This window comes from Poecilia formosa, unplaced genomic scaffold (genome assembly GCF_000485575.1).
Source record: "Poecilia formosa unplaced genomic scaffold, Poecilia_formosa-5.1.2 Scaffold66, whole genome shotgun sequence".
NCBI lineage: Eukaryota > Metazoa > Chordata > Actinopteri > Cyprinodontiformes > Poeciliidae > Poecilia > Poecilia formosa.
The window spans coordinates 2,072,798-2,091,962 of NW_006800005.1; the positions used below are offsets into that span (position 1 = coordinate 2,072,798).

The 19,165-nt window shown below is 43.6% G+C and overlaps 1 protein-coding gene across 1 annotated transcript in view; it reads right to left on the minus strand.

Moving 5' to 3' along the window:
• The window catches only part of tenm2a (teneurin transmembrane protein 2a), a 296,883-nt gene that overhangs the window by 51,589 nt on the left and 226,129 nt on the right, over positions 1-19,165 (minus strand). The window contains exon 6 of the mRNA XM_016672797.1: positions 17,712-17,950. Within this exon, the coding sequence (XP_016528283.1) occupies positions 17,712-17,950 (239 nt within the window). The remainder of the gene's footprint in view (positions 1-17,711; positions 17,951-19,165) is intronic.

The window sequence follows — 19,165 nt, forward strand, 5'->3', positions numbered from 1 at the left end:
AAAAGCAGCAGCGAGTATAGAACAACAACAACAGCAGCAGCAGCAGCAGCATCTGGCCTAGATGGCTGGGGAACGGAGCACGACAGTCCACTCATTAATGCCGACTGTACAGACACAGAGCAAGAAGCCCCCCCTGAACACGTCTGCAGCACACGCCGCGCACACGCGCGCGCTTCAGAGCCACACCGAGCAAAGCGAGAGAAGAACAGATAGGAAGCCGCATGGGGCCCTTTAAAGAGAGAGTAGGTGAGAGAGGGTAGTTTTTACCTCTCCGCCGAGTGAAAAGATAAACTGGGCTCGACACAAACTCGCTGTGTTTAAAACAGGACGATGCATCCAGTGCTGCGTCACCGGCCGCATCAATATTTCAGATGCGGCTGTGTTTGAGTGGGAAAAAAAAAAAAAAAAAAAAAAAATCTATCGAATTGTGTGTTACCGAGCAAATACGGCTTTTAGAGGTACCCTCCCCCCTGCAACTCCCCGTCTATATTTCTCTCGTTTCTAACTGGAGTGAAAATGTGGTCAAATACAGGCTCAAGCCAGTTTATTCATGCAGAAGATGGAGCCATGTTTTTTTTTAAAAATGGGTCGAAGTATGATTCTTGAAGAGGACTGCTATGCATAGGACCGATTTGAGCTCCTCACAAGAGAGCAGTGCACATGTTTAGTAATTAATGTAGCACATTGAAAATATTGCAACAACAACAACAAAAGGAAAAGAATGGAGGAAAATAATTATCTCCATCCTTTTCCTCCCCGCCTCTTCTGCTACCGTGCTCCTCGTTGGTGTCGGGTGTGCAGCTGACAGTTCATACCTCTGCCTCCAGAGGGCAGTGTGGCCACGTCACTGTTGACAGGCAGACCGGCTCCCAGTCCGTTGTTTAACAGAGGGCCGTCAGAGGGCTTCAGCTGCCACGTCAGACCCAGCAAGTTGATCGCTGCACACAGAGACACGGAGGGGAGGAGAAGCAGAGAAACATGTGAGCGAGGCCGGAGAGGAGGCCTGGAGGAGGGCTGGCAACAAACGATAAAGCTCATCAGCAGAACAACCTTCTTTGCTAACGTGACTGAGGATGCCATCAAAAGGTGCATTTATTTCAGGAATTCAGCTCGAAAAGGTGGGGAAACTCAGTTATTACATCCACTTATTTCACACAGGCTGCTACGTTTCGAGCTTTTGCCGGTGTGAATTTTGATGACTGTGGCTTACAGCTAAATGAAAACCCAGAATTCAGCTTCCTGGAAAATCGGAATATTACATAAGAATGATCAGGAAAAATAAAAAGAAAAAGGATTTTGATAACAGAAATGTAAGCAAAGTGAGAAGTATCTCCATGTACTGTACAGTTTGCATTCAATACTTGGAAGTTATGCTGGGATATGAAATCAGTATGTTCATAATGGTTGATAGTAGAGGGAAGCGTGATCTCTAAGATGTCCTGGACTGACATTTGATGATGACATTTATCCAATAAGTGGACTTTTAAAACACAGCCACTGGTCCAGGTAGACACTCCGAGTCCAGTTGTGCCCTGCGTCCAGCTGCACCTTATGAATCTACTTCAAACACTTCAATCGGCTTTACTTCATAGCTCTCTCAAGACTCCAGCTGTCTCTGTTAGTTGTGCACATTTTTTCCTTCCACTTAACTTTCCATTCTTGGATGTAGCTCTATATAAAGAGCCAGCTTCTTTGGCATAACGTCACGTCACATCACAGCATTTTTTTCCCCTTTTTTATTGGTCTTATGTAATATTCTAATTTTATGAGAAGCTATATTCCGGGATTTTGTTCGCTGCGAGCCATAAATATGAAAATTAACAAAATAAAACCCTCAAGTTTTATCGCTTCGCGTTAACAAGTCAATTTATTTTCGATTTATTTAAAAGACTAAAATCAATAAATTTGTCCGACTTATGGAGAGGCACCTGTGTGTGACGGTGCAACACGTTTCGCAGCGCGCACACACACTCACATACACGCACTCACTCACACACACACACACCGCAGTTAATGAAACACGGCGGAACGCAGGAGCCGAGTCTGTAGAGATCACGCAATTAAGGAATCTCAAACGTCTCCTTTCTGTCGAGTTCCTTCCCTGCCTCAGCCTCGCTCTTTCTCACTCTCTCCCAGAGCGTCCTTCGGCGTCTGTTGCATTCTTCTTTTTTTTTTTATTTTGGAACCCTTTTGCACCGTCTCGCAGAGAGCGAGTGACAGATTCCTCTCTGAAGGGAACACTCCATGGCTCTCCTCTACATTCTCCTCTCCCTTTGTCCTCTGCTGTGTTATTGTGTGTGCTGGTGGCACGAGGCTCCTCGAGTGGGTTTGCTCTTCACTTTGTCAGCTCTTTACTCTCCCCATGTCTCTTCCCTCATCGCTCCCCACAAACCCTGCAAAATGTCTCCTCCCACCATAAATACAAGATGAGCGAGGGGGAAAAAGGGAAAAAACGCCAAGCATTCTGTCGCTTTACTAGTTCGATAATATCCTCAGTGAGAGGTGTGTTTCTTTTCTTTTATGAATGACTCTTTTGATCTCCAAAGCTCGGTTGATTGAGATGCATTGTTTGAAAGTGACTTAACATTAAAAGGCACCTTCCAGCTCTGCGAGTCCTGTGAAGTGGGCTCGGAGGGCATATAGAGACGTGAATGCACGGCGGCGTTAGGATGCATTACGAAGGCGATACCGTGCCTCTTCTCGGGATGGGAGCAGACTCACAACACCTGCATCTGGAGCCCGGGAATCAATTTCCGTCTTGTCAAAATCCTATCTGCACTTGCCGAGGGTTTGCACACACCGGGAGGAGCGTAAAAGTTTCAGGAGGCAGGGATGCGGATTCGGGATTTGCTACGGGGGGAAAAACTCCTTTCTTTCTTTCTCCTCTCCTCTCTCTCTCTCGGTTCAGTGTTTTTTTGTTTCCTCCGTTTTTGTGTGTTTCATCACCCTCTCTCCACTTCTCTCCCCTCCCCTGCTTCCCGGTCAAAGGAAAGCGCTGACACCTTGGCTGCTTCCCGGCCTACACTGTCAGCTCTTTTTTTTTTATTTTTTTTTTTTTATGGAGTGCTGGGAGATTGGAGGGGTTGGTGGTGGAGGGGTGGGCTTGGATAGAAAACAAGAAACAGAGAGCGTGAGGCGAGGGCGCCCCCTGTCTCTGTTCTCTCATATCTGAACTTTGACCTCTCCTTTTTAATCGCACCAGCCTTCTTTCCTTTCCATCTTTTTTTCATTGAATTCCCCCCTTTTCTTCTTATCTTTGCCCTGTCCTTCCTTATAGATAACACACGCATGCACACACACGCACGCACGCACGCACNCACACACACACACACACACACACACACACACACACAAAGATGGTATCACAGAGAGCCGTCGATAGAAAGATTGCCTATTGAATCAGTTGGAGACAGTAAGCAATTGTGAATCTATTGTGACGCCGTTCTCATTCTAGGTCACCTCCAAGAACACAACAGGCCGACAGCACTGCGGTTAGCTCAGTGTGTGTGTGTGTGTTCGTCTGGTTTATGTCTCGGCGACGTTATGGATACACATGTATTTTCCCAAAAAAAAAAAAAAAACTGATATTTTTTTATTCCTCTTTCAGAGCCTTGCAGACATTCATACCTCCAGGACAATTTGGAAACAGTCAGGGATGAAAGCTGGAGAATTAGTTTAGAGTTAGAAAACAAACACAAATGCCAAGCTTTAGACATCTAACAGAGAACTGACACGGCAGTCCACATGAACCGATAAGTCAGACAAAGGGTGATTAATCAGATGCAGAGATGCACAACTCACATTAGAGAATCTCGACGGGAAAACTTTTTGTCCGGTCTTTATGGAAGCGTGCCAAGAAGAGCGCTGTTTTAAAAAAATAAATTAGTCTAAAAGTTATGCTAGCAGTTTGCCACAGGCCATAAAAGAGGCAAGGCTAGCATGTTCAGGAAGGTGATCTGGTCAGACGAGACCAGAATTGATCTACATGCAGAAAAACAAAAACTGCACATCAGTGGCAGAGATCATCCTCGCCATAAAACACGGTGGTGGCAGCATCATGCATTGTGGAGGATATTGATGGGAAGACGGATGGAGATAAAGACAGTAAAATCCTACAGCACCGAGACGAGGTTCCTTGTTTATACAGCTCTACAGATATACAGCCAAAGCCACAGCATGCGCTTGGATGGTCTAGTCAAAGTCCACAAAGTAAATCTAGTCGAAAAAAAATTAGGTTTTCAGCCCATAAAACTTTGACGGACCTTAAGCAGCGACGCAGGGAAGAAAAGGTCAAAGTTTCAGTCTCAAGTTTTGCAAAGCTGCTTGAGACAAGGGTGGTTCCACAAAGTATTGTCTCACCGTGCCACACTTTTAAGCTTTTTGTTCGTGAAAAAACGAAAAAAAAGAAGAACATCAAAAACCATTTATCGTTTTTCTTGGACTTCAAAATTATCTGCCACTTTCTGTTTCTCACGTAAAATCTCCCATGAATCCCATCGAGGTTTGGAAGCCACGCAGTTCCTTTGGACTGCTGCTCTTGTTGTTTGCTTTGGGAAGGAAGCAGCAGCAGCAGAGGAAGAAGAAGAAGGTTGACCAACAGGTGGCACACTTACTCCTCCGTGACAAAAGCTCCAAACTCCGTCAACAGGTTTCTTTGCAGCAAGACACAAGAAAGACCAAGAGAGACCAGACACTTATCGTCTTTACCATCCTCCACCTCCATGGTTACAGCAACACGTCTGACGACGTCTGAGCATAATTTAAGAAAAAAACCCTGCAGAAACTGATGTATTTAGCTTTGTCATTTTAAGCATTTTTCTTGCTGGTTGTAATTGCTATAATTACTGTTTTCCAGCTGCATTTATTAAGTGCAGCGCCAATAAAGCCCATCTCAGTTCAAATCCCACTGACGGAGACAGGGAGAACAGGGGATTCAGACCGTCTTAGCAAGAGTTTCTCTTTTTAAGCTCTGCCTTCTTCATGTATTCAACTCAACAGATGAACACAAAAAAACAAAACAAAAAAAAAACACATGTGTACACACAGGCATACGGGGGCAGATCACTGAGCAGCAGGTATAACAAGCAAACGTGTTGGATTAAAAATAGATCAGCTACTTCATGGAGAGTTTTTTTTTTTTATGTTTTTCCGATTCATAATTCAGGAAGGCAAAGTGCTTGCCTGTATCATCCGCAGAAGGCAGAATTTGAAAGAAAAAAAAAACCAAGCTATGGCACACAGGGTCCTGTGACAAAAAAAAAGAAAAAAAAAAAGAGAGAAGACAGATGATGGTACGGATGAGGGAGGAAGGAGGTGGCGGATCGTGCGCTGGCAGAGAGGTTAGTGGTGGAGAATTCTTGGAAAAGAAGGAAAAAAAAAGAGAAAACCAGAGATGATGCGGCGAAGATGCGAAGCAGAGATGAAGGCACAGCTTCCTCCCCCGTGGATGACCAAGAAGGGAATTACCGGCTTTTTTCATCCTGTAACAGATCAGAGGATGACACAAATCCAGCTCACCTGCGCATGTCCCAGCGATATTTGTATGTTTCAAAGTTAAAGGGTGTAAATTGATTTCTGCTTGAGTGAGGGGGGAGAGAAAAAGAGAGCCAGCGAAAGAGAGAAGTGACTTTGTGCACTGCATGTCCACCAGGTGGAAAATATTGTATCTGTATCATCATCATCATCATCATCATCATTCTTTTCTCTGGAAAACGTGGAAATGCTCAAACTCTTCTCTCGTCTCTCGCCTTTCTTCTGCTGCTGCCTCTTTGCACGGCTGATCCAACTGAACTACTTGTGATGCTGCTAATTGCACCAAAGATACAGCGCGGCCTCTTGCATGTATTTATATGTAATCTCTTGCATTGCATGTAAAACTACACAAAGAGCACACGTACGCACGCAGACACGCACACACACACGCGCATAAACGAAGAGCATGTTTTCATTCTCCCCTGGCCATCCAGATAAATGCATATTAACTGTTCTAATTCACCAGTAAATTAACAACTCTGACCTCAATTAGGACGGTAATTGTAGCGCAGACCGGCCCCTCCCACTCTCGGCCTGGCTTCTAATTGGTCCAATGCTCCACCCCTTCCTTCATATCTCATAGGGGCTCTCTATTCTTGGCTGGTTCAATGTCTGTTTGCAGCCTAAACCAAACGCACACAGAAACTAAAAGAACTCACCTGGAGAGACCGACTGACGAAATGGATGGATGAACAGATGCAGGGGTAAGAAAGGATAGACATGAATGGAACGGGGACGGTGGATGGATGAATGGATGGATGGACAGAAGAATGATTATATGATTGGATGGATGATTATTGTATTGATTGACGGATGGATGGATGGATGGATATTAGATGGATGATTGGATGGATGGACGGATGATTGGATAGACTGATTGACAGATAGACAGATGTATCGATGAATCTAATCATTAGACGATGCGATTGGGAATGATCTTTGTAAATATTAACATCTTTCCATGCTTATCCAGACCTGAAATGCAGAAATCAATTTCTCTCCAGTAGCAGCGTTTCCTGCTGCCAATATCAGAGGAACGAAAGGAGGAAAAAAAAACAAAAAACAAAACAAAACAAAAAAAACAACACGCTGGGCCAGGTTCTCAACAATCAGGCCTTTTGGGATATTACGTAAAATTTACCTCATGAAATCCACTCATGTAACCTATAAATAAGGCAGCCCTCTCTGTCGACCGAGCTCTGAAGACGCTGAGATCAGTTAGAGTCTCAGACAAAAGGACGGGGGCGGCTGACGGCTGCCTGCTGCCCTTGGGGGGTCACATCGACTCCGAGAGACAAACTGTCTGCCAGCGTATACATACGCGCGCGTGTGTGTGTGTGTGTGCATCGGCGTATGCATGCTGCAAATTGCACGGTATTAACAACAAGCGCGCAAAGCTGCGAGGCCCGATGGGACCTCCTCACCCAGCTGATGCAACTGAACTGTAATTGACTGCAACACAAAAGGTTATGCGAGTTGCTGGCAGCTCTTACCTGCACAAAACGAGAAGAAAGCAACTTAGTAAATCACAGCTGAAAAATGGCTTCTTTACCGGCACTGAAATATTGACAGGACCCACCACCACGGCTGTAGCCATGTGCATGCATGCATGCGTGTGTGTGGGTGATTGGTTAAATGAAAAGAGATGTGCATCTGAGTGATGTCCTCCTTTCTGAATCCTCATTTCCTTTTCACATATCTGCTCCGTGACCCTCCCTCCTCCCCGCATCAAGCCGCTCTGCCTCACCTTATCCCAGCCCACCTCCAGTCCTCTCCCTCTCATCGATCTGTATTAGAAACAGGATATGAGGAACTATGCTATCTTATCACACATCAGAAAGCGGCAGAGAATGAGTGAGGATGAAAAGACAGAGTGCGTCTTGGAAGGCCGGGAGACGGAGGAGCTGAAAAGAAACTGAGGGAAGGGACGGAGAACAAGCAAGTGGGGAAGAAACAAAATCTTCATTCGTCTTCTGTTTTAAACACAGAAACAAGTTGAGCGCCGTGGGGCCCTAATTGGACTAACGATCGGGCCCAGATAAGACGTGTGGAAAATGAAAAAATGAATTAGGAAATAAATGAATGAAGCAAGCTGAGGCACGCTGGTGTAAGAACTGCAGAAGCAAAGGAAAATAAAAAAAACCTCCAAACTTATCTAAAAAAAGTAAAAGTCAAGAGATGAATGTTAGAACCCAGAACAACTGTGCACCCCTGCGTTGTATCCCCTGACCAGAGCAGATGACCCATTTATCCCTCGCGGTGCAGATGGTGTAGCACCTTGCGCCGTGCCCTGCCCCTTTTTCCTGGACTGGCAGCGTGCCGTACGATCCTAACCTTTATCAGCGCGACAGGCCCCGCTGCTGCCGACACACGCTCCACGTCCAGATCCGTATGCCCCGATCCCCACGTCCCGCCATATGCCCCAGCAGTGCCTTCACCTCCAAAAAAAAAACAAAAAAAAAACACGTGGCACGCACACGCCAAAGATGCACATGTACACGGACACCTACGCTGGCATGAGCGACACATCCTGACCTCTCACTGTTCCACCTTGGATCAGCAGAAGGAAAGCCGCATGCGACGTGAGAGGGGACGGAGGGGTCAAGGAGCCGGCTTTGGAGAGGAGCCACGGACCCGACAGAGCTCCGCTACCCGACACACATATTCCGGAGATTTGTTTTTTTTGTTTCTTTTTGGCTGAAACCTTGAGAGGATAATAATAATAATAATAATACCAATAAAAGGCAATAAAAATTTTGCGTTTAACAAAGTGGTTGCACTTTTTCTTTAATGCTTATTGCTTCTTTATACAACTAAAAAAGGGAAGATAATATCAGCTACAGAGGTTTCAACTTGAAAAGTTGACAAATTTAATTTAAAAAATTGCTTGAAAGAAAATATTATTTAGTTGGACTTCTAATAACAATAGGATACTACCGCAGTAAGAGAAATTCAATTATTTGGTGATATCAGCTTTTAAAAATTTTATTATGTGACTGACAAAACTCTTGATAAAATTGAAACAGTTAAGTGTTTCTCTTTAAAAAACCAGTTGATTTTAGAAACGTGTAAAAACACGTTATCAATTTGGTCTTTTTTTTTTCAACAGGACTATTATCACATTACATATCTTCTTCTCAAATGCAGCATAAGCAGTAATTACTCAGATAACAGGAGTGACTAAAAATGACCCAAAAACTGCATTTTTATTCTGTTCTCAATTTCTTGTTACTACCTGCTACTGCAACTGATTACATATAATAACATTGCTAATTACACAAGATTAAACAATTGTTACACTTTTGCTGTCAAACATCTAAACTATTGCTTATTTCTCAAAACAAACTGTTACTTACTTGGAATAACTTGCCAAATTACGGAATGCTGACAGATGACTGTCTGTAGACTACTCCATTACTAATAGCTAATGATAAACAGCTGTTTAAGGGTGATTGTATAGTTTAGTAATGGCATCGCATTATGCAAAAACTACAATTCTGGTGTTGATAAATAGCTTATTATGAGCGGTAACTGTAAACAACAACACTAGTAATTTGCATAAAATGAACAAAACTTGGGCACTTTTCTCAAATGAACAATTGCTGTTAAAATCTTGCTATACTTTCACCAACAAACAGTTAATCTGCTTTTGATATCCAACAAAAAGTCGTTGCTTCTCGGTCGTTTTTCTGTAGTTATTTAGTAGCTAGACATTGCCTAAATATCAGTTTCCTTTACCATCAGAGATGTACCTTCATTGTTAACGGTTTATTAAAAGCTGCTACTACTAGGATATAACATATAATTTAGCTAATTACTTAAAATGGCATTCTTGTTACAAAATTATGATCAGGTCGTTACTGTCCCATTGCCAAGCATATGGGACAGTAAGCATATACTATGCTAATAGTACGACTGACCAAATGCTGCCTAATATTTCAGCTCAACTACTCAGAGGAGTCGAGGTTTTGTTTATGGCTCTACCTATAATAACTGGGACATTAATATTGATGCATACCTACCAAAACAAACTCAGTTATTTGCTTTGAAAATACTTTGAAATGCACTTTTAATACAATGAAGACTTTTTTTTCTCCTAGCTAGTAATATATGTATTGTTTTGAATAGAAATGTTCATCTTTAATCTTTTTTTTTTGTTTGTTTTTTTCCTGTTTCTTACACTTGACTGAGTTGCTCTGCTTAACCCAGCATGCGTGTGTGAGACCTCTGAGTTGCGGATATGAATTTGATTATTATGTATTTACTTTGCTAACTGCACAGCTGTGAACGATAAAGCCATTAGCATGTTATTACGGGAAGGAAACGGTGATGGGAACTCGCCCGAGTGAGGCACTTCTCGCCGGGAGGAGCGGCGGGGCAAGTAAGCGATTGTGATCAGTCTGGAGCAGCCAAGACGGCGGTGATGGATGGGAAGTGGTCGGCTTCAAGGCGTGAAGGTCACACTCGATGACAGTGTTTGTGCGCGTGTGGCTCTGTTTAATCAACACACGGAGGAGGCGGGAGAAAGAGAGAGAGAGAGAGAAGCCTTAAAAAAAAAAGAAGAAAAGAATAAATAAATACGTGGTGTGAATGCTCGTGCGCGCGCGTAGGAGCTCCTCTCATTCATCAGCGGCGACGGTGCCATGTTGGGGGTACGCCACGGAGCCGGACAAATTCACCAGTCACACACTCGCGCGCACATTCATTTGAAACACTCCCGCAAAAGGTGACACCGGCGCCCGCTAGCAGGAGTTTACTCATGGAAGTCAAGGGCGCACCTGTACGTGTGTGTGTGGGATTGTGTGCATATGTATGGGAATGTGAAAACAGTCCACCCGGACACAACTAGCCTGACAAGTCTGTCATCTATCACACCTTTTTTTTGTTTTTTGTTTACACACTCCGTCTTCTAAGGCTCCTATTCTTTTTCCTTCCTTTATTTTGTTTTTTTATCCTTCCCAACTTGTTTTGACGTAACTGCTTCTTCCCCTCCCCGTCCTCTGCAGTCTCCCTCCGTCCTTTCGTCTCGCCGTCGTCGCCGTCCCTCTGTTCTCTGCTGGCTGTGATCAATTAGGAGACATTAGTCCCACAGTTATTCCAGGTGACAGAAGCCCTCGGGAGGCCGCGTTCTCCTTCATCTCTCCTCCTCCGTCTGCCTCTCCCCCGGTTTCTCCTCTCCACACCCGGCCTGTCCTGTCACTCACGCTAGGCGTCCTCCTTCTTCTCATCATCATCACCATCACCACCATCTTCCTCTTCCCTCTGCAGTGCAAACAACACATCCCTAACACTTGAGCAATCTTGTGACCTCACGGCTCAGGGAGCAGACAGCTGCGGATCAGCCCTGCGACCCTCTTCCCGTCTGGCTCTCGGGGCGATCTGTCCTCCATTTCCTATCTGTGTTTACGCTCACCTCTGACCTCCGGTGTGCGTTTCATCCCTCTCTCCGGCTCTCTCTCCCTCGCCCTCCTTTACATTCTCCGGGTTGCCATTCACGATGATGGACCCGTCTCCTCTCCTATATGCCAACCGTTCACCTGTATCCTAGCAACCACCTCTCCTTTTGGCAGGGGTCCTCCACGCGGAGCGAGCAAACAAGACGCCGAGGGAATGAGGAACAAGCACTCTCGTTTATCCTCCTCTCTCCATCCGTTCAGTCATTCCTTCACAGGTAAAAGAGGAAGGCCACACTCCACTGGAGTCTGGAGCGAAAACGAAGAAGTACGTCTGCCGGTCCTCTTGAGTTCTCTGTAATGCTGTAATGATGAAACGAACAAACTCAGAGTTCGTTTTCCCTCTCTCTCTCTTTCTTTTTGCAGTTTATGTGTGTATGTTTATCTCAATCCCATGGCTCCATCTGAAGCAGCAGGGTAGTGCCTCAAAGAAGTGTTGTCGACTGTACACCTGAAGCACAGCTTTCAGAAAAGTCCCTCGGCGCATCTGGGGAAGCTTCTTGGCCAGATTATTTTACAGTAGAGCATAACTGTGAAGCAAATCTAAAAGAACCGAATCTGTTTCCTATGTGTCGGCCCGTTTTTAGAGCTTTCCATCCGGGTTTGTGCTGGGAGGGACAAGGAACCCCCACAGCATGCTGCGGCTACCACCGTGTTTCATGGTGGCTGCAGTGCGCTCTTAGTTGTGTCAACTATCAGATCAGGTTGAAGTCAGTTGTTTGACTTCGACCTTTGGAAAAGCAAAACTGCACTTAAAGAATTGTGATGGTCACTTCTTCCACGGTTACATATTCCAGTTAAATCCCTATTAGTACGTTGTAGATGTGTCTTTACTCTATTTGATTGTATCTCATAAATTTATAATTGTCTGATGAACTACTGAGTTACATATTTTTTTCTGTACAATTTATCTACCTCTTCCCGCATTATTATTTTTCATTAATATCTTTGATCTGCATTTCATTTGTGCAAAATGAAATAAACAAGCAGAAATCATTAATTTTCTCCCCTAAGAATCAATTTGCAGATGGATTAAACAGTTTGTTTTGTCCAAATCACTTTATTCTTCATTTGTGCTGCGTTAATCTCATCTCTGCCTCTGAGTTTCGATGGATCCCCATGTTTTGATAGGTTTGTGATTACTGAACGTAATGGGTTGGACTGGATTTTATTTAGAAGTATCAGAGCAAAGAGGGGAGATGAACAGAAACACACAGCACTCTGATATCCATCTGCAAAAATCACTATTTGGTTGGCGTATCACGAAAAATCCCAGGGAAACGCGTCGAAGTTTGCGGCTGTCGCATGACAACATGTGAAAAAAGTTAAAGGGTGTACGAATACTTTTAAAAGGTGTGGATATGAAAAATAAGGAGGAAAAGAAATTCAGACTGAGAGTGTGATGTGAAACATCGTACACGCACACACACACGCACACAGTTTACGTCGAGTTCCAGCAGAGAAGGACTGACGCGCATCGTGTGCACTTTCACGCACACAGAACAGAAAAGTGCTGCTCAGGCACATGTGTCCTGATGTAATTTATGAGCGGGCTCCTGGGCGGATGCCTCAGAGGGGTCCTCTTCACGCTGCATGGCTCTGGGTGCTCTGCGCAAATCCCAGCAGCGATCGCCTGGGCCGGCGCACACACACATACGTGCATCATACACAAATGAGGCACACACACACACAAGCACACAAAAAAAAAACAGAAACCCCTCCCGTACCCCCCACTCCCTGTTATGAGTAGTGAACTCGCTGCACGATTAACGCTACAAAAAGCAAGGTAAACACAAGGGTTTCAGGCTTGGCAGCACCGCTACCGCTCTGTTCGGCACAGACAAAACACCCGAGCAAAACATTTCCCTACAGTTGAACGGGGACCTTACAGTTAGCAACAGAGCAAAAGCAAAAAAAAAAAAGAAGAAATACAATAAAACAAAACCTTCTTGTTCCAGCCTTGTTCTGCCTACTGAGTTGTATCCAGGTGGACAATTAGGTTTGTTGGTAAAGCACAGATCTCCGGCAGATAACACGAGCGAGAATGCACAGAAACTATCGGACGAGCTCGATCCTATTAAAAATGCAACAGTGTACTGTATTTAGATAGTCTGTTAGCCGTCTTGTTTGTGCTATAAATACACCTAATAATAAAGTAATCTCTTGGCTTGGCTGACAAGCTAATACTACTAATTATTAAGACAGACAGGCACTGCTGTTAAAAGGGTTTCTCTGGCATGCACACAAACCCTTCTGCAATGTTGGGAAAGAAGAAAAAAAATTAAATAAAATAAAGGCAGCAATTAGTCTTTGAAACAGACACACTACATATTATTTCTCTAATTAACTCTACGTTTAATAATTAGAATTATATGTTTTGATGAAACAAACCATTTGTCGTTATTAGCAAATATACTGTGCACTTCCAGAGAAGTGAAATATTCGTCTGGCCTGGGGTATCTGTGGGTTTCCTTCACCATCCCAGTGGCGGTTGTGTGGCTCTGTACGTGTCTGTCCAGTGCGGTGTGACCGGGCAGAAATCAGAGGGGGATGGATGTGTGTGTGTGTGTGTGTGTGAGCGTGCCCCAGGCCAGGGGCCTTGATCTGCCTTGGAGGAGGCACACCGCTCTCAAGGGCACTCCGAGGGGCCACACAAACACTCGCAAAAGTGGACGAGTCTGTGCGCAAACCTGCATATACGTGTGTGTGTGTGTGTGTGTGTGTGTTTAACTCACAGTATTCATTATTCTTAAACTTTTCCACATTTTGTCATGTTTCATTCACTAATTTTAATGCGTTTTCTATTTTGGGAGGGGGGATCTGGAGAATTAGAGAACGTTGCTTTGTTGTATTCACACCCCACAGCCAAATGGTAATGCTGCAGACGCCCGTCGTCTTCCAGTCCACATGAGGTCAGCTCAAAGTCTTTGATGTTAGAAAATCAATAGAAAGTGACTCTCCTATGTGACGCTGCACCAAATCTCCAAAGACACAACAATTTGCGATTAGCCGCTAGACTGTACACCAATCCCCCGTTTGGGAAAAGGTGGGACTGAGTGCCGCGCTATATGTACGTAATTCATGTAAATAAATGAGAAATGTTTTGCAAGGATTGTTGTGCATGACTTCTCCCTCTGCAGAGATCTTTCATAAAACAGTAAAGGACTGTAAGGCAGTCCTAATTTGGGATTAGCATTCTGGTTTTGCGACTAGATGTTGTAGACTGGCAGTCGGCTTGGGGCCAAAATAAACCCGTCTTGGAAAAGCCTATCTAGTTTTGAGGCAGTCTATCGAGTCTTGGACTGGACATTTCTTTATTTCTTTTTTAAAATTGCCAACAAAAGACCAACACAAAGTGGTGCATAATTGTAAAAAGGAAGGACAATGAACTACTTCAGCACCAAGCGTCGCATAAATCAGAAACGACACATATCGAATTCGATGGCCGCAATATGAATATGGGATATGAATACTTTTGCAACGTGCTACATTATGACAGGCAAATTGTAGAGTAACAAAAAAAAAGGTACGCTATAGGTTTGTCTATGAATAATGTAAAATTATATTAATAATTAATGTGGAGTCAGTGAGGGGTTCTCTCTTTCTGCTGATGTCTCTGATTCCTAAGATCCACCCATCTGTTGACTCTGGTCTCTGGGGTAAGAGGCCAATCAGGGGCTCGGTGGCACATCTGCCTCCTTTCACACACACCTCCTCACACACACACGCATTCTAAAATAGACACACATAAAGACGTCCTTCTATTTTCAAATCCTCCTTTTTTTGCCTCCCTCTGTCTCTCACACCGACGGATAAACAGCACAGGTCTGCATTCTCTCGGCCAGTGAAGGAGGTCAAAAAAATAAATAAATCCATGCCCACGCATACTCCCACACACACACACACGCACGCACACACACACACCCACACTGAGCAACACTTTTCTCTTTCTTCCTGCGGATCCAGCGGTAGACAGGCATCAGATTTTCTTCCTGATGCGCTCTGAGTGTCTGCCATTCCTTCAAGTATCGCACGCTGGCTTCAGATCAGTGAAAAACATCCAGGTTCCTGCTGGGTCTGTTAGGATCCCCACTTAGACTGATACCTGCTCAGACAAACAGTCTTGGTTATTTCTGCGGTGTGTGTGTGTGTGTGTGTGTGTGTGTGTGTGTGTGTGTGTGTTTGTCTCAGTGGCTGTTTACCAGGACTGAGCGGAGGCCGAGGCATCTGTTGAGGCCGATTTTGACAGAGCGGCGCAACAAAGCTAAAGCGACAAAAGCTCACACGCCCCGGACTCTGCTTGGTGTTTGTAGCGGGCCGTTAACTTGACACTTTTTTTTTTCTTCTTCTCTTATTCCGGCGTGGGAGGGAGGAAAAAAATAAAAGCAAAAGCTGAAGGATTGTAGGTTAGCACAACACAAGCTGGACTGAAGAACTTGAAATAAAAGAGGTGTTCATGTGTGACAGAGGCTGGATTCTTTCACTTTTGCAGCATGCTGGTCATTTGTATTCAGCACCATCCGGTTACCGGCACAACTGGTGTGTAAAAAGCCTTAAAATAAAGTCGCTTTTTTATTGTTTTATTGCCGCAGGGCAATCTCACACTTTTTTTTTTTTTTTAAGCCAATTTTTTTCTTTAAGTTTACACTGGGTTGCAAAATAGTATTTTTTGGAAGTTTTTTTTTTTCAACTGAATTAGGACTATTTTGCAAAAATGACATCCATTTTTCTCAATCTGTTGAGGTTTTTATTCCAATTTGATTTAGAAAAATCCCATTTTTGTGCCATTTCTGTTAATATTTCTGATCCAAAAAAGGTTTTAGGAGAAAAAACATTGTCCTCTAACAGCGTTTATTAACTAAATGTTACAAACTTGGATTTCTGTAAATTGAGTAAGAAACACTGATAAGGGTAAGAACACGTGAACTGAACATTACGTCTCCGCCTCTTTTCTGTCCTGATGGAGTCTCTCCTCCTGCTCTTCACTCACTGATCCAGATTCTCAGGAAACCGATCCAGATATGAGAACAAGCGACACATTTTGATGCTCATGCTGCATCCATAGCTCAGAAAGTTGACCTGATTGAGCAAAACCAATGTGATTTTTGGATTCAGCTCATCAAAATGACCCTGAAACAGCCGAAAATCCCCAGTTGTTTTTTGTTTGGCTGTTGACCTGTGTAATTTATCCAGAAGAGAAAAATCAACATGCTAAGAAATATTAGTTTAAAAGAAAATAAATAATAAATGAATAAATATCACGCGACTCAAACTTGAGCTTCTGTTAGCTGCTCTTCAAAATGGGTAAGACAAGAAAATACGCCATCCAGTTAAACGCAGACGTTCTGAACGGCACGAAGAAAGTCGCTCTGCGATTAAACTCGCTCAGATCTGCAGTCGGAGCAAAACGTTCAAAAGTTTTGAAAAACTGGAACTGTGACAAACAAAGCTGGAAGCGGACCCATGTTTATCTTGTCACCACGCAGAGTGAGCAGAATGGTGAGGGAGGTGAAAAAATTAGCAATTGTCAGCGAACCGCAAAAAAAAAAAAAGAAAAAAAGTGCTATACTTGGATAACCTGATCCTTAAAACAACTGCTTTGTGTTATCCACGCACCAACTGGTTGTTTGGGAGGTTTGCCAGAAAACAATTTTTTTTTTTCTTTTGGTCCTACATTCACAAACATGAATACATACGTTTTGCTGAACTCTGCTGAGAGTTTAACTAGAACAGTAGCTTTGGTCAGATGTGATAAAAACTTAGCTTTTTAGTAAATACACATGATGAATTTCATCATGAAAACAATATGTTGTAGCCACTGTGAAGTATGGTAAAGGATCTGTGATGCTGTGGGAAAGTTTCTTTCTTTAAAGGCTCAGAGAACCTTGTTAAAGTGAATGGCATAATGGACTTTTTGTGAAACAATGACATTTCACATTAATATCAGGTGGAAAAAACTGAAAATGGGACATTATTGGGTCTTTCAGAGAGATGAAGACCCACCGTGCCAGAAGATCTGGGGCGACTGTTATAAGATGGGTTTCCACTGATCATAAGATTGTGGAAATTGGAATTACGGAAATAAATTTGCTTAATGTAAACGCGCCAATTTTGTAAAAACTCAGATTTTCTGCTAAAAGATTTTGGCGCTAGGATGAAGTGGTTTTTCGGTTTTATAGAAAATAGTTTACTTTGCAAAAGTGAAAATGGAAACACTTTTTTTTCCCCAACACGAGTCACGTGATCAACAACCGGATGTTACTACAGGAAGAAAAGACAAAGAAGACAACAGGAAGTGGTTGGATGATGATTGATCAGCATGTTTTTTTTAACGACTTATCAACTTATTCCCATGTGATTTTAATTGTGTTTCCCATTTAATGGAAACACTGTAATTGCAAAATTGTCTTCTTTTGACATTAGAGGAATATGAACAAAGTCTTGCGCACATTTGTGATGGAAATTCAGCTACAGTATGTAAACCTAAATGCTGTACAATTGGCAGATGGAAGTTGAACAAAGTAGGTCTTGCCAATAATTAAGTAGCACCACTGATTTTGTTCAAAACACTTATTACATAATGCAAGATAGCTTTTGCCATTGAATAAATGTTCTCAAACTAAAGTCAATTTTCTATTTTAATGTGTAAGTCAGATTAGGCTACTGCTATAAAACGCAATTGAGATGAATTTCTTTTACACGTTCAGTGCTGAAGTTGCCACTCACCAATGAAGTAGGACAGTAAGATGGCCAGCAGGGCGGCAGCTGCGATCGCTGTGACCGCCGCGCATTTCCAGCTGCAGTATTTGGACGGCTTCTTCAGCTTGAAGGCTGAGCGAGAGAAGGTGTTCCTGGGCAGCAGGCGAGGCGGCGGAGAGTACACCGTCCCCGACGTCAGCGGGTATCCGGGGGAGGAGCTGCTGAAGAGCGGGGTGGTCCCTGATGACGTCTTGAACAAGAAGTGCCTGCGGAGACGTCAAGGGGAAAGAAAGCGACACATTTAACAAGAGGAAATACACTCACGTGCGAGTTTGCATTCAGTTTCTTTCAATCCGACAAGCTTATTCGTGAGGACATCCTTGAACTGCGCCTCTGGTGAAGACGTCGCTTTGACCTCCACTTGATGCAACCTTGTTTCTTTTGCCCTCGTTTTTCTCCTCTTCGCCCTCGATTATGATGTGTCCCGTCTCTGCCCTTAATGGCTGGACAGGATCTGGACTGTAGCTCTTTCTTCTCTTCCTCGTGGTCCAGGTAGGGGTCAGAGTTCAGAAAGAACATCAGAGAGGGATCTGAGCCCCCATCCTTTCACTCAACATTACTTACTATCCTCCACCTTCACTGTTTGTGCGTCACACAATGAAACTCCTACTACAACTATCCTTACTTTTCCTTAGTGTGTTGTAGCCCACTTGTAATTAATCACCTTATTGCTTTGTTTTATAAACATTTTTATTTAAATCTAACCTTTTAAAGTAAAGAAGCGGTCACTTTTACAGATATCTGAAATCTTGTAAAGAGACAGTAAAAAGAAAGGAGGACAAAAACATGGGTGAAACCTTTTTGTGTCATCTTTTGCATAGAGTCCCTGCAGCGCACATGTGGAGAGGCCGTGGGCCCCCTCCCACTCCCACCCCGCACACACACAGACCGGTATGACAGAACAGAGCCCTCAGGTGAGTGTGACATATCACAGGAGGAAAGGTCACCTCCCTGCCTCAGAGACGGAGTAAAAAGGGACTTTGCCTCACAGTGTTTGAGGAAGTTGTCTTGTCTTGCTTGTCCCCCCTTGGGATCGTGAGAATATGCGTTTTTTCATCAAACCCTCTGAGTTTCCTCTGACCTTGGGGATGAGGGCTGCGAAAGGGAAAACACTGCATCGAGTTTCCTTGCTTGAAAGGCAAAGAACAATATTGTCAGAGCTAATGAGTCATTTTTGGTTTACTTCAGAGAGTCAGCGTTATCTCCGTTACTGGGCGCGCCTAAAACTTTTACATGCCTCCAAGAGTAAACATGTTTTTATTCGGTGCCCTCTTTAGCTTCTAAATATATATATATATATAATCATCTTGACACAAAATCTTCAATAAAATGATGTCTTGATGCATTTATTCATCTTGTGGGAAATCCAAATATTCCATGGTATGTGTGCTTATGTGTGTATGTGGCAAAAGACGTCTTTT